Source organism: Camelus bactrianus, chromosome 7 (assembly GCF_048773025.1).
Source record: "Camelus bactrianus isolate YW-2024 breed Bactrian camel chromosome 7, ASM4877302v1, whole genome shotgun sequence".
Taxonomy (NCBI): Eukaryota; Metazoa; Chordata; class Mammalia; order Artiodactyla; family Camelidae; genus Camelus; species Camelus bactrianus.
In genome coordinates this window covers 57,267,124-57,283,725 of record NC_133545.1, presented here as the reverse complement: position 1 = coordinate 57,283,725, position 16,602 = coordinate 57,267,124, and the positions used below count along the sequence as shown (strand labels likewise).

At 36.9% G+C, this 16,602-nt stretch overlaps 1 protein-coding gene across 1 annotated transcript in view; it reads left to right on the top strand.

The window, feature by feature from the left end:
- NXPH1 (neurexophilin 1) overlaps positions 1–14,313 on the top strand; it is a 273,859-nt gene extending 259,546 nt beyond the window's left edge. The window contains exon 3 of the mRNA XM_010972100.3: positions 12,343–14,313. Coding sequence (XP_010970402.1) covers positions 12,343–13,104 — 762 coding nt within the window. The 3' untranslated portion in view covers positions 13,105–14,313. The remainder of the gene's footprint in view (positions 1–12,342) is intronic.
- Positions 14,314–16,602: the final 2,289 nt, after the last annotated feature.

Sequence of the window (16,602 nt, the reverse complement as noted above, 5' to 3'; positions counted from 1 at the left end):
AGAAAAAAGTCTGATGTGATCTGATTTCTGAGGCCAAAGGGAAGAATAGCCAAAATGCAGCTGGAGATGTGGATGTGTGTTGCACTGACCTAGACTATTTTCCAAATGAGTGAATATAAATACCTAAACCCTGAACATACCCTTTATGAGGAATCGAAGGCTCACAACAGCTTCTTTAGTTGGTAATGGTTTCTATAGTTGTCCCTTGAGCAACAGTAACTCCCTTTTTGTTTCTGCAGTTCATAGAAGATGTGGATCCCAAGGGCTGCATCAGTCAGCAGGTACCACAAAGCTTCCTTGTCCATCTACTTTTTTCAAAGAGCTCTGGGACCCTAAGTAACACAATTCTGTCTGACTTCAGCACCAGGAATAGACAGCTGTCAGGTGTCCTAGCTGTGCCCTCTAGTGGCAGCTAGAGTGTTACCCAGCTCTTTTGAAAAGGGTAATTAAACTCCCTCTCAGAGTTTGGTAATAAGTGAGTGTGGGGACACACCAGGGAAGGGAATTCTACTCTAACAGCCTGTCTTTCTTTCAATTCTCCTATGATACCTTCTATCCACAGTGTTCACGGCAGTTCAGACTAATGCTGTGATAAGTCATTTTAAAGTGCATCAAAGATCAAGGGGATCTCAGAGCTCTGCTTGCACACATATTTTTATCCAACCTTTCTATTGTGACTTCTCTAACAGCATCCTCAGTCTCTTTAGGGCTCTGTTTGCTCTATTCTCTCCATGACACATCTCCTCCTATAACATAATCTTTGGGCGAACATCCTTGTTTGATTTAGTGAAACTGTCCCCTTAATTCCCTTGGTAACAAAGAGTGCCAAGTCTGTCTGTCTGTCTGTCTGTCTGTCTGTCTTTCTTTCTTTCTTTCTTTCTTTCCTTCCTTCCTTCCTTTCTTTCTTTCTTTCTTTCTTTCTTTCTTTCTTTCTTTCTTTCTTTCCTTCCTCCTTTCTTTCTTTCTTTCTTTCTTTCTTTCTTTCTTTCTTTCTTTCTTTCTTTCTTTCTTTCTTTCTTTCTTTCTTTCTTTCTTTCTTTCTTTCTTTCTTTCTTTCTTTCTTTCTTTCTTTCTTTCTTTCTTTCTTTCTTTCTTTCTTTCTTTCTTTCTTTCTTTCTTTCTTTCTTTCTTTCCTTCTTTCTTTCTTTCTTTCTTTCTTTCTTTCTTTCTTTCTTTCTTTCTTTCTTTCTTTCTTTCTTTCTTTCTTTCTTTCTTTCTTTCTTTCTTTCTTTCTTTCTTTCTTTCTTTCTTTCTGAATGTAGTCATACCACTCAGTTTTACATCCCATGAACTTAAAGCCATGGCACCTAAATCCAGAGGCCATCTTTTCCCTTGTTTATGATACCTCTCTGCCTAAGCATACTTCTACCTCAGCACTTAGCTCTTGGCAGGAGGTTCCACAGCCATGCTTTAAGAAACTGGGAATAAAGGAAAAGAGTGGGGCAAGACCAAAGAGAAATGTGGCCTGGACTCAAGGAACAGGTACAGCTGGTTCCAAAGCGAGCAATAACTGGGTAAGAGATCTGTGGAGGGCAGAGTGTGTTTACTCAGTGCTAGGAATCTTACAAGGAGGAAAAAAATGTCAAAGAATGGAGGAGCTTTAGAAAAGAACAGCTTGGTTTAAGAGCTTTCCAGGGAATTGTTTCCTCCTGGCCTTTGAAGTTCCCTCAGTGCATGAGTTGTTTCTTCCTTGAACTACGCTTAAGAGACATTGTTGGGCCTGGTGCTCTAGGCTGGATATGCTTGACCACATGTTGTTCTGGCCAAGACATGATCCGAAGACATGTATTTCCTCAATGTCAAAAGATTTGACAGAACTCAAACTCCAGCATCACAACCTTGGATGAAAGGGTGAAGGGTCCACTCTCTCTGTTGATTTTGTCTCTTCTCAGAATATTAGATTTGTTCTGCTTCAGGTAGTTGGAGATTCCCAGTTTATGGGACTTTTACAGGAGGATGAAGGACTGTATTTCTAGGATCTGCACCCTCTTCTGTATTTCTGGGTTGACTGTCTGGCTTGTTGTCTATCTGGGAAACTCTGAGTAGTGTCCACAAGTTGTAGCCTGATAAGGAAGAGGTCCTAGAGGAATTTTTGAATGAATCCAGGAGCTAAATGGCATAGAGATGGTGCTCCCCATCAGCTGGTCTCTATCACTTCATTTATGTAATGAGTTCTTCTTCTGTCTATTGGAAATTTTCCAGATCAACATCTGGATAATCAGAGTGTGTTAAGAAGGCATATTGGCTCAAAAAAAATCAAAGCCATTATTTCCTCAGGAATTGGAGCTTCTATTGGATAAAGTAAATTATTGTTACTACTCAGTTTCTCATATACAACTGCTGTATTTAAGAACATACGTACACATAGGTTGCTGAAAATAGGACTGGAAGGCGAGTCAGTCCTTCCTCATTTGGTCCATTCTAGATAGATGTGAACTTCGACTTTAAGAAGCTATAAACTCCCAAAAGCCTCCACATAGCAAGACTTATTATGGACAATCACTCATATTGGCCTCCAATTCAGAAAGAAAGACCCTCAGTCTAACCCAGGTATTAATACATATGCAGTATTTGTCTTTTCCTTAAAGACATTTGGATTTACTGACAAATTAAAATCTCTTTATGGATAATGAAAAATAATGCTGAAGTGGCTTTGTTTCAGCCAAGAAATAGTTTTTCAATGTTATTTTAAATGTTTTGTTCATTATTATAACCAAGCATCCAGAGGTCCTCACATGAGATAGCTGTTATACATTTTAAATGGAAGTAATATAAAATACTAACAAAAGGAGCAACTTTTGCAATGTAAACCTGGGTAGGGTAATCTGTAATTGGGTTTTGAGAGAGTGGGTTAAGTGGGGCTATGTAGAATATAATTTTTAATTTCTCATCAATGTTCATGTGTCAACATGTCAAATCTTATATATATATATGTTTTATATATATATATATCTGTATGTTTATAAAGTGAGCATGAAGGAAGAGATAATATTTTTGTACAATGAAAAATTCTGTTTCCCAGTACCAGAAACAGTAGTTCATGGCTCTTCACAAAGCATGTATTTTTCCCCTGGCAGTTAAAGAACGAAAAACATTTTCAAGATAATTTTCATAAGAGGACTTACAGGAGGAAGAATCAAAAGGAAAGCTAGTTGGTATATTTACACAAACTTGCAAGGAGCTCAATTACCCATGACTCAGAACCAGTCTCCAATATAATAACATAGGGGATAGTTGGTGCCCTAATGTTAGAAGTGATCCATCCTGCATGGGATCATGAGAGCTCATGGAGGACTATACCTAAAATTCTTAGTCATTTCTTCGAACTGATAGAGAAATGCACCATGTTTCTGGTTCCTAAAGATGACTGATCAGAATGTCTTCTCTTAAAGTTATCATATTAAAGATCAATTACTGCCTCCATTTGCCAACACTAAATTGTAACATAGTGTGGTCTCCTACCACACCACCTCTGGCTAAAGATGACCACAGAATTGTTACAGTTATTCTAATTTCCATCTCAGTCTGTTTGGACCACTTGAGAGGAGTAATGTCTCCATCAGAAGACAGGGTTAGAATAGCATTGTGCATTCTGAAAGCCTTGTTTTCCTTTTCTTCAGGGTTTCATAACCTAGCTAAGCACAATAGCTCTCAAGTATGAACTCACACTATTTTCCATATTTTTATTTGTGCTTCATATAACATCTTTTATTTTATCTTCACGAAAGCCCAGTGAGTGAGGTGGGTTTTCATCTCCATTTTCTAATTGGAGAAAACGTGGCCCTAAGGTCATTGGTGATGAAGTAGCAGATTTGGATTTAGCCCTGTGATCTCTGACTGCAAAGCCCATTTTCTTAGTTTCTATGCGACACAGCCTCCAGCAACTACTAGGTTAAGGGAGAGGCATGGAGTTCCTTTTCTGCTTTTCCATTGTTAATGCAGCACTGCTGTTCCTGGAGCACTGCTTTGTAGCAGAAGGAAATGATGTATTTTTGATGTATTAAAATACTAACCCATTTCCTCTGGCTTATCCTATGTAATACAGGCACTCCAAGGATTGTCAATGAAGTGCAGGCTCTAAACTTGTAAGAGAGAAACCTCTGTGGGCTGCGTGTCCCACCAAAATCTTTCTTGGTTGTGTCTAAAGAATCAATGAAACTTCACTATTGAATTAGATGTAAGTAAGAATATAAACCATACATGTAATTTATTGAGTACTTACTCTATGCTAAGTACTTCCTCCCCCAACTTACAAAACGGCATAATACAGAAAGAACATCCCTCAAAGAGGTTATAGGCCTTTAGGGGGAACTTTATGAAAAAGAGCCTGACATTTCTAGAAATAGCTGCATGCTTTTCTTTAAACTCATCAAGAAAGGGGCTGGAGAAGGCATGAACACATGTAGCCCACTTTGTGAGATTTTGCAATACCTGAAATAGAAAAAAAAAATCCTAAAATTTTTGGAGAGAGAAAAATAAACAGAATGAAATGAATTAACAGATGACTAACTATTCTGCCCAGTGGCCAGGCCTACTGCCAGGAAAGGCATTTTTAGTCATGGACAACTCAGATAGTTTATCCCTTATGAACTCTCAAAAGAATCACACAGATCTATACAACAAAAGAAATGAAAATGCAACTCAAGAGAGGAGGGAGTGAAGTATCTGAAAAAAAATGAGTGGAAAAAACCAATGGAATTAAGGCTAAAAAAAATAACTCTAGGTAACCTGGCTGTGAAACAGTGTAATGATTACGGATCTATCACAAAACGTACACAAAAAAATGAGTATGATGCATTCATATTATAGAAATCTGTTTCCCATTTAATAAAGATGATACACCTGGATGTACTTGGTTTGGAAAAATATAAAATGTGATTCATAAACTATGACACTGTTTATGTAAAATATTTATACATGAAAAAATGCTGAAAATATTTAGGAACAATATACATCAAAAATTTGAGTTTTTACATTTGGAGAGAGGTAGGGTTATAAGGGAGCAAAGGTTGGTGATGAAAATAGGCTTTTATTCTTTACTTCATAAAGCCTATAATGTTCAAATGTTTTGATAAGCATATATTAATGTACAATTGCATGATTTAAATGATTTTGAAAAATAAAGGAACTGTTGGGTAACCGAGCAGTAGTGCTTTCACTTATCAGCAATAATCTTGGACAAGTTCTTTTTGAGCTTCTATATCTCTATCTGCAAGTTGGAAATAACAATACTGACCTTAAAGTTTGTGTGTGAGTGAGTGGATGACTGTGTGTGTGTGGTTTAAATGAAATGCGAGGCCATATGTAAATGCTAATTACAATGTCTGGAATATAGTAAGCCCTTAACCAATAGCAGTTAATTGTGTGCAATATATATTCAACATAGCAAATCATAAAACTGCCAAAATGAAATTGTAATCACAGAGCAAGGCCATTTTGTTGATTAGTTATTCACTGATGAGAGATACTGCTTAAGCATCAGGTTATCTAAAATTTTTGTTTGGCTTAAAATATTCATACAGTTGATGAAATAAATATATGATTTTCAAAGTAATCTTGAGATTATTTGTATTGAACAGTAATAGATCAACAGTAAATGTGCAGGTTGGTAGAAATTAAAAGGCATCTTATTGCTCTTTTGTTAAAAGAGGTACACAAACATCTGGAGACACCTCTAATTGGAGATGTACATGTAAAGGAGTAAAATGTTCATAAAAAAATCTCATAAGGCCAGCAGCATAGCTGATGTGGCAGTGAAGTTGAGAGGTATTTTATTTTCCAAAAATGATGTCTTTCAGCAAGATTTTAAAGGCTAGTGTATTGACTTGTTTGTTTATTTGTTTTTGCAGGAGGAGGTAATTAGGATTACTTTTTTTTTTCATGGAGATACTGGGGATTGAACCCAGGACCTCATGCATGCTAAGCATATGTCTTCCTCTCAGATATACCTTCCCCTGTAATATTGGCATTATGATTGAAGCCTGTAATGAAAAGATATTGGAGAAAGCAATGTGAAAGCATGGCCCTGAGAAAGGAGAGCAAATCAGGGTGGAGCAACTCTTGCTATGTTTACACTCCCACCAGCCAGTGGGAGTCTTTTCCCCTGATCCCACCACACAGCCCCTGCTCCAGACAGGCTCCTTTCATCTTAGAGCCAGGCCCTGTCTTTGTTTACAGCTGAAGAAAATGACCCTTCCCTTTGCACCTATTTTTGAATGTTCTCAAAAGAAGCATACATTTTAAACTGCATATACCTAATAATGTTGACTCTATGATTCTCACTATTTCTAAAACCACTAGATAAACAGCACATATAATTTGTGGAAGTGGTATCATTGGACTAGTGAGTCAACTCTTTTGTAGTGGACATTGGCCACTTTTGACATGGAAAATTGTATTCAGTTAGGAAGTATATTTGGTAGTTTTTATTGTTACAGGAAAAATTACTTTTTGTAGAAAAAAGTTGATGATGCTTTGCCTTTTTGGAATTGAGTTAATTAGAAGTTGTCAGTTTTTTCTTTTGGACTCATTTTATGCCATAGTCTTCACCACTTCTTTTATTACTCAGTACAGTGACAATCCAAGGATCTTTAGGTAACTATTGAAAGGAAACTATCTTCATTATATTTGTAAAATCAGTGGTAGAGTGGGTTCTGAGTGCGAGAGTTTCTTTTTTTAATGATATTGTTTATTCAGTACGGCTCAAGATCTATTTCAATTTTATGTGTACATTTGTGTGGTTCAAAAATGAAAGTTCTTAAGATGTAAAGCAATGTAATAGAATGAGAAAGCCAAGGACTCCTGACTGCATCTGGGAGTAGATGCAGTTCTTCTTTCTATCTTGCATCATCTCTTCACCACCACTGAAACTAGATTTGAGAAAGTCCTTAGAAGTGAATTCAAAAGTCAAGGGGCTTCTTTTCAATTGTTTGTACTTTTTAAAAAATACTTTTACATGGAATTTGAATCTTAACCTGTGCCCCCTTCCCTCTTGCCCACTTTCCTTGGCTTCTACAATATTGTTTTTTTCCCCTAATATCCTCTTTTGTCTCTAATAAATCTGGCTTCTCTTCTGCCTGTCCTCACAGCATTGAAATTTCTTAGCTATTATCACCAGCCTTCTTCTGTTATCACCATGCTCTATCTCAATAATATTATCTACTCATTCTACAAAATCAAAATCACCGTCTCCCTCATTTCTCCAGACATTCAGATCCATATTACCAACTTTGTTTCAATAACATCATCAGAATGACTTGGAGGCACTTCCACCTCTGAAGCCCCTCTGAGATTTAATTTTATTTTCCAGCTAACTTATTACTTCTGTATTCCTTACAGATGCAAGCAAATTCATTAATTCTCAAATTTTTCATGTTTCTGCTTAGCCAATAAATCATCAAGTTGAGTTAATCTTACCTCTGAAATATCTGTTATATACATTTTTTCTCTTTTTCTCTGCCACTCCCTTGGTTCAGGCTCACTTACTTTCTCAAATGAAGTACTGCAATTAGTTATTTATAATTATTCCCTCAAGGTCTCTCCCTACCAATCCACCTTTCAATGTCCCATCAGTAATTCTTTTAGGGCAAGGGTGATCTACTTAAAAGCAAAACAAGACAACATTTAGTAATTTCCTATTATCTATAAGGTTAAGTTTAAATGCCTTCACAATTTGACCCTAGAACCCTCACAATTTGACCCTAGCCTACCTTCTTCAGGTTCTAATGACCTCTTGCAACTTCTCTTTTTCCTCCTGTCACTGCTCCCCAAAATTCAGTGGTAAGGAACTGTTTTCCATTCTTACATTTAATGTGTTCCTGCTCAGCTTTTGACTTTTGCATAGTGTGTTCATTTTGCTCAGAACTCCTCTGGCCACTTTGCTATTTGTTGACATCCTAAACCTCTTTTTTTTATCTCCCAGATCTGAAGATCATCTTTTCTGTTCCATCTTCTCTATCTTTTAACTTTGACTATGACTCCAGGGATGTTGTGCGTAGTGTTAGTCACAACACACTGCTACTTGCTTAACAGATTTCAATCTAACTTGTTAGGCTGTGAACATCTTGAAGGCGGGAAACACATCTCATTTGCCTTTGTATTCCTATTATTTAACTTAATATTAGCCGAATCTCATTATATAGGTATGGAATTAATAAAATAAGATGAATTAGGGTTGTTTATACTGAACTGATCTAGGGACTTTCCTACGGGACTTCCTGTTTTTTTTGTGATTGATATTCTCTTTTAGACATTGCCCTGCTCCTCTCCTAACCTAAGAGAAAGGGAAGGGAAGAGAGAATAAGAATATTCTAGGCAGTATTGATGGTTAATGCTAAAACCTGCTTTGACTCTGTAACCAAACTGAGATGTTTCAGAGAATTTTCTTGACTGTTGGCACTACTGGAAGCCTTTCATATCACACCACTGAAGGTAAATAAATTCATTGCATTTGGTAGTTGAACCGTTAACAGCTCATCTTTTGTTAACCTGAGCATTTTAAAAGTGTATACACACACACACACACACACACATATATACACACAAATATATATATATATAGTTTGTTTTAGGTTTCTGGTTAGGAAAAGGGAGATTTTCTTATAGACGTACCATTTTCTCTCAAATCCCATTGTAAGTTATTCATTTACATAAAATATTACCCAGTGGAAGTCAGAGGTAAAATATTTGAGGATGATAATAGCTAGAAATACCAATGTTGAACACTCGTGTCCAGGTACCGTCCTTTTATGCTTTAAATGGAATGTCCTATTTAATTCCTACAATGGCCCTGTGAGGGAAAGGGGTATTATTCTTCTACTCTCTAGAAGAAAAAAACAGAGATGTAAACAAGTTAAGCAACTTGTCCACAACATACAGCTGCTAAAAATCACAGCCTGGATTGGGATTCAGGATGTCTGACCCCAGAGCTTACACTCGTAATCACTACAACTGTGGAGAGTATAATTTGGAAGTAAATTTCTATTCTACATGAACATCAGAGTTGGTCTGCTGTCAGAATCTTATCATACTATTGAATAGATTTGTTCTTTCTCCTCAAAAATCTCTGGACTTCCACATTTTTTTCCCCTTTTATTCCCTATGTGCCACTGGTAAATGCACTCTAAGTCCCTTTCCACTTCTTTTTATGGACAATTTCATTACTGCTTCATGAGCCAGTGCACCGTGGATGCATCTCATTATAGCCCCTCTCCTTGATCAACTGTGCTGATGCTGAGAGACAAGTGCAAAGCCAAAGCTAAATGCATGCTTGTATTTATTCTTTTTGCCCCCCAAAGAATGAGGAACTATCTGTGTAGTTCCAGAGAGTAGAATATGTGTTTATTTCTTTTATATTAAGGATAAATATAGAGTCTGCAAATAAGAACAATGCTTATATAATTAGGTAAGTACAGATTTGGATGTTTGATCAATTAGATTTCACTGAAACAAAACAAACAAATACACAGACAAAAACTCCAAAATCAAAAGATCTGTACCACTGTTATCAATTAATGTTTGTTTTTAATTTTATATTATAGCTACTCTGCTAGAGTAAACTAGTACATTTTGAAATGCACTTCCTTTGGTGAATTAGTAGGAAAACTTTAGTTGTTTCTACTAGTTTTGTAATTATAATGATACAGTGTTAACTATGGGACTACTTGGGATTACACTTTTGATATTAGAGAAAAATTGTCCCAGATAAGACTGGCTTTATTATCAGAGACGATAAGTGGGAAGCTTCATTTTTTCCCTTGAGAAAACTTTCTATGCATTGTCCTCTACCCCAAACAATATTTTCTTCTCCATTTCATCCCTGTAAGACTTAATCTGCCCATTATTTCTGGGCCTTATCCCATCCCTATGATTTTGGGGGGATCACAGAGGATGCAACTGGACCCATGCTAGCAGCCAAAAATAGTTAACAGAGCTTTTGTGTTAACCTACCCAATGTTTTTCAGTCCTGGTGTTTCAGAGGGCAGTCATGGTACATAAACCCATCATGAAACCTATAAACTTCACATATCAGCTTGAGATTCATAATAATAGCTAAATTTAATTGAGCTCTGCCCAGGTACCAGCCACTGTTTTAAAGATTTAACATGTCTTAGGTCACTCAGTCCTTACCAGCAGCCCTGTGAGGTAGTCACCACTATTACTCCTGCTTTATAGATAAAGGAAACTGAGGCAGAGGTAGGTTAAATGGGTTGACCAAGAGAATGCAGCTTGGAAGTGGCAGAGCTGAGAGTAGATTCCAGGGAAATTAGCTCTGAAGTTCGTGCTCTTACTCCTTAGGGGTTGAAATGGAGTCCTCCTAGCACAAGTAGCTGAGTGAAAAGTTATTCTAAGGCCAGGGTTATATCCAAGCAAGAAGCCTGCATGGCTGAGTCTACAGAGAGGTCCCTGAACCGCACCTCTGATTTCTGGTGGTTCTGAATTTTAAAAGCTCTGCAGGAATGACCTTTCATTTTGAGAACAGTTTGGAAGGAGATTAGAAGGTCCAACTCTTACTGGAGAGTAGATTGTTGTCTCATAGCAGAAAGAATTCAGAGACCAGATATGGAGGTCAAGAAAGTAAGGTGAGGATTTATTAAGTGATAGGATGCTCTCCAGGGGTGAGTGGGCAGACTCAGTTGAGTGGCTTTCCTGAATTTCTTTGGCAGGCTGGTTGTATGGGGTGTAAAAATGAATGGGCAGAATATTCATTGGAGAGGACAGGGTTTGGGGCTCTTATTCCCTGATTTTCATCCTAGCTCCTCCTTCCTGAGGGGAGGAGAGATTTTTGTTCTTATTTAGTCTTGATCCAAAGTATCCTGGTGTCGGTGCATGATGGGTACTTCTTATCTGCAAGGCTAATTTTCTCATAATTAGGGCATAATGAGCAAAAGGTTATATTCAGACACCAGATATTCCCACCTTTTCCCACCTTTCTTTATCTGCCTCCAGGACCCTTATCACCCCAAAATGTGTGGTTTCCTGTCAGTTCAGAGGTTCCTGCTTTCCTTTATCTGCTCAAGGACCCCAGTTGTTTATAAGATGTATGCTTTCCTGCTATTTGGCCCCTGTGCCCTACTTTCTCAGTTCATATCTACCTATCTGCCTGCCCTAACACAATGACTTCTAAGTGGTAGTCAGACAGGACTCAGAACTTGTAGAGGAGAGACCCAGTGAGAGAGGTTTATTGTGAAATTTGGCTTTTTAATGGGAATTGGGTGACTCCCTTTAGCAGCCTTATGCTAGAACATTCAGTCCACATCTTTAAGGGTTTAGCTGCATTGGCTGGTTTGGTTCCTGTGGGTCCTTGGCTGTGTTCCTGCCTGTACTTGAACTCTCTATGTCAGGATCGGAAGTCACAACTTTAACTTTAGGTTAATGAGGCCATTGTGGATACACGTTTCTTTCTTTCATTTCTTCTGTACTAAGGTATAAATATAGGGGCTGTGACAGGGACAACGCTTATATAATTAGGCAAGTACAGATCTGGATGTTTGACTGATCAGTTGGATTTAGGGTTCCTCTGAATCCTTAATCTACTTGAGGATCTAATTCTTCCTAAGGAGGGAAGACTGGAGTCCCAGGAGAACAGTCTTCAAGTGTGACTCTCACACAATGCAACCTGAAATGACCTCTTTGTCACTGACCATGTGTTATTTCCTTCTCTAGATTGATAAGTATCTATAAGTCATTGTGTATTAGATGTTTTCCTTTGTGTCCCTTTTCCTAGGCCACATTTTTAGTCTCTTAATGGAAAAATATTGTATCTTATACAATGTTTCTTGCTAATAATAGGTGATAATAAACATATTATAAAATATAGATAAGATAGTATATGTTACAGATAAAATATACCAGAGTCTCCTTGCAAAACTAACTTTTCTTATGTGACTGTGGCATGGACTACCAAGTCTATAGAATGTCAGTAGGCATATTTCTGAGAACCATATAGTTTTAAAGTTCATGGTAATTTTGAAGTAGAAAAGTAATGTAATGATGTATAAAATTTTACCTTATAAGTGTGGACTTTGATGCTGAGAAATAATTACTTTATTTTGATCTATGTTTGAATTCAATTTGCTTTATTCATGTTAGATGGTGTTTTTCTCATCAGAGTCAATGTTTCCACATAGACTTTCAGTCATGTTTAGTGGTTTTTATCTGTCGACACCTTCTCTCTCTCATCATTATATAAAAATAGAAGGGGCATTTTATCTTGTCTTAATAAATATTGGCCAGGTGTTGAAGGTACTATAATTCCCAGCTTCTGGGAAAGGGCTTGGATCTTTGTGTTGAGTGTTCTCAGATACAGAGTTGTAAGCTCTTTTCTTTCTGTTCTATTTTCAGGTCACATGCGCCAATTTAACAAATGGTGGAAAGTCAGAACTTCTAAAATCAGGAAGCAGCAAATCCACACTAAAGCACATATGGACAGAAAGCAGCAAAGACTTATCTATCAGCCGACTCCTGTCACAGACTTTTCGTGGCAAAGAAAATGATACAGATTTAGACCTGCGATATGACACCCCAGAACCTTATTCTGAGCAAGACCTCTGGGACTGGCTGAGGAACTCCACAGACCTTCAAGAGCCTCGGCCCAGGGCCAAGCGAAGGCCCATTGTTAAGACGGGCAAGTTTAAGAAAATGTTTGGATGGGGTGATTTTCATTCCAATATCAAAACAGTGAAGCTAAACCTGTTGATAACTGGGAAAATCGTAGATCATGGCAATGGGACATTTAGTGTTTATTTCAGGCATAATTCCACCGGTCAAGGGAATGTATCTGTCAGCTTGGTTCCCCCCACGAAAATAGTGGAATTCGACTTGGCACAACAAACCGTGATTGATGCCAAAGATTCCAAGTCCTTTAACTGTCGCATTGAATATGAAAAAGTTGACAAGGCTACCAAGAACACACTCTGCAACTATGACCCTTCAAAAACCTGTTACCAGGAGCAGACCCAAAGTCATGTATCCTGGCTCTGCTCCAAGCCCTTTAAGGTGATCTGTATTTACATTTCCTTTTATAGTACAGATTATAAACTAGTACAGAAAGTGTGCCCTGACTACAACTACCACAGCGACACACCTTACTTCCCCTCCGGATGAGGATGAACGTGGGGATGAGACTGAAGCCTGAGGAATTAAAGGTCATATGACAGGGCTGTTACCTCAAGAAGAAGGTCACATCTGTTGCCTGGAATGTGTCTACACTGCTGCTTTCGTCAACTGGCTGCAAATATGCTAGTGGAAAACAATCTGATGTAATTTCTACCCAGTCAGCTTCATCTCTCGGTATAGTTGTAAATCATCACAGATTCTAAAGCCACACTTGAAGACATGCTCTCACACATAGCTGTACACAAACACTATCATACACATTTCAGCTGGCATCTGTCATGATTCCTGTCGAGAGGGCTTTCATTGTCTGACTCATAATGGTTCAGGATAAACGATCATCAAGCAAAAGGATTAACTAGACAGTGAATGGTTTTTAGCACTTGCTGTTATGGAAATCTCCTTTAAAGTCTTGAGTACATGCTAATCAATAATCCCCACTCATGCATTCCTACTGCTTGGAGTAGCTGTACTGGTAAATACTACTGTAGGAGTATATGCTTGTTACAATGGAAAAAAAAATGTGTCTTTAGAGCTCAGTATTCTTTATTTTATTAACACAAAAAACAAGTGTAGTAACTTTTTTCCAGCATAGGGTAGGCACATTCAAGGTGATACAAGATGGCTCTTTTTTCTTTGGAGGGAGCCTGTTCTCAGTAAAGATGAGCAAACATTTGGAATTTACATGTGGGCAGACATTGGATTACAGCTTTCATCACCAATCAGTGGACTTTTGCAAAGCTGAGACCAGCTAAGGCTGCTTAAAATAAGTTCTGATCATTACATAAGAAGGGAAATGCCTGACAGACACCATGTAAGTTATAAGTGTCTGTCTTATCTTTACTACACATATTGTAACAAATTCAATATTCTAGTCTTCATTTGTATGAATGGTTTGTATTGTACATAGTTTAACCAAGTGTTATTTGAGCTGCTTATTAATATTAACTTGTACTCGTCTCTCTGCTTGTTATTGGTTAAAAAAAAGAAAAAAAAGGATATGAGGAATCCATTCTATCAATGTAGCTGTGAACTCCATTAAAAAGACAAACTTAATGTACAAAGCATTTATTCAGCTCAAGTATTGTTGAAAGCTATACATATACAACATTAAAGTCTGTCTGTATTTAGATATTTTATTTCTGGACAAAATGAAATGTACATAAAAATAAAATGCGTAAAGTTGAGTTTCAATATGTACTTGTGTAAGATGGTGATTTAAATGGTTCTGACAAGAAGAATGTGCTGGAATACAGTCATGGTTTTGCATCTCATGTCTCTAAATTTGTACAGAACTATCTAAATTGCTATTAGTTGCCTAGTCAAAACAACTTAGGAGTTTCAGTCTCAAGCCTGGGAAACAGTTGTGGCATTCAGCATTGCACACATTTTGGTTTACTGTCATGCTAGTTCAAGAATAACAAAAATCAGTGAACATAAGGAGATAATTGAGGTCTTCTAAATTAATTATAACTACATTTTTTTTCCTCCTGTACAGCATCTTTATTTAGCAGGTAGAGAAAAAGGTAATTTTTTCCTTAAAAGAAAGCTAAGCTCTCTGAAGACTGTGGTTGACTTTCCTTGATTCTACCATAATGACAATTCAACTGAGAAAATTACAATAGCAGTGGAAGGCTTCAGTATTCAATTTACGTATCTCAAAAGGTATCAACATATCTATACAGCATTGTGTTTGGACATTAAACTTTATTTTTAAAAATGATTACTGTGTACAATCCCTGCAAAATAAACAGAAGAACTATGTGAGGTAATAACACATGTTTAAATTGGGGATTGGAGTATGAAAAGTCTCAAAAGTGAACTAAAGAAGTCAAATTAAGAACACTCACCTGTTCTCATTTCCTGTCCATACTGCATATGGATAAGTATGTTTTCATATAGAAAATAATACAAGTACTACAGGGAACCCAATACCACAGGGTTCTAAAGTAAGAACTCAATGACTGTTTTAACTAAAGAGAGCCTTCCATTGCCAATCAAAGACATCATTCTGTTAAATGTCCATCTCTCAAAATCCTCCAATATAGCTAGACAACCATTTATATCAATGTATTAATTAATTTGCTATGGAATTTAGAGCTAATGTTAGAAGAGACTTCTCTGGCACAGGCAGTAAGAGTGTCTTGAGTCCCAGCTGCAGAACATATTTTCCACAGATAGATCTTGTTATTCTGAGGTTTATTTATCAAAGTGATCACTTTAGAGTTAGTTGTCTCTTTGAAAAAGAGGAATAAGTGAGAAAGGGAAAAAAATTTTTTTTGATCATTGGATCAGTGGCCTATGGCTTTCATTGTGTGGTCTGACCTGTCCTTCTGTATACCAACATTCAAGATGAGATGAAAATATGCTTCAGTCTTCACCTATCTATCTTATTCTCCAACCTCCTCATGAAACGTGGCTTTTACGTTTTTATAAACTTACAGGATGTAGCTAACTAACATTCAATGAATTGAATTATTTTCCTGCAGTTTTTCTTTAGAAGAAAAACAAAACAAAACAAAAAATGTAGCAATTTCTCAACAAAGATTTCAATTTTTAAAAGTTGAAACTTTTAGAACTCTTTTTCTGGGACTGCACACACTTATCCCAAACTCCTACATCATCAACACCTCCAACTGTAATATAGAAAAGTCATGATAATATAGAACTTTGATTCAAAAGATCATTTATTTGTATCCAATATACTTCTGTTTTAGATAAGAAAGTGAGTGAAGGAAGATGAAGGTTGAAAGGTCCACATTAAAAACTTTACTAGGCCAACTTGTTCAGCAAACTGGTTAGGTAAGTTTTAATTATTCTAAAAAATTACTTGTTATTTGGGGAAAATAAACTTTAAGCTGCACTAAGGAAATCACTTTTTCTAGAATCTTAAGTATTCTTTCACACTTTTGCTGAGACAGAAGAAAAACTTCAAGGTGGAAATAGATAGCATCTGATGCAAGCATTGGTTTGTCATCACCTATTGTTATTTTCAGAAACATTTTAGTTAAATTGAGGTTATTATAATGAAATGATTATTGTAGCTTCTTTCCTCATGGAAGAAAAATGATACAAGTTATTGGTTTATCTATTTATGATTTTAAAACCAATGAATTGTTATGGTATGGTTTCAATTGGACAGTTTTGAGTCCATAGCTCTTGTGAGGATTTCTCTGCATGAGTAGAAGGGGTCTAACTGTTAATAGTACACTACTAAAGTTCTGGAAGTGATTATTCTGCAAGTAGTTGAAATACTTGTTACATTCAAAACTGTGGACTGGGAATCTTCAGGTTCCTACATTTTGGCAATAAACTGTAAGCCATATTTTTGCACAGAATAGATTAAAAAAAATCATGAGAAGCCTGAGAAAGTGTTTGTCTTTTCCCTATTCCCCACTGCTTTACATAAGATAAGAAGCAGCTTAACCAATGTAAACAGCATTTTGGAAAAACAGTTTGCATCTTCACCATCAACTCTGAATGCCAAGC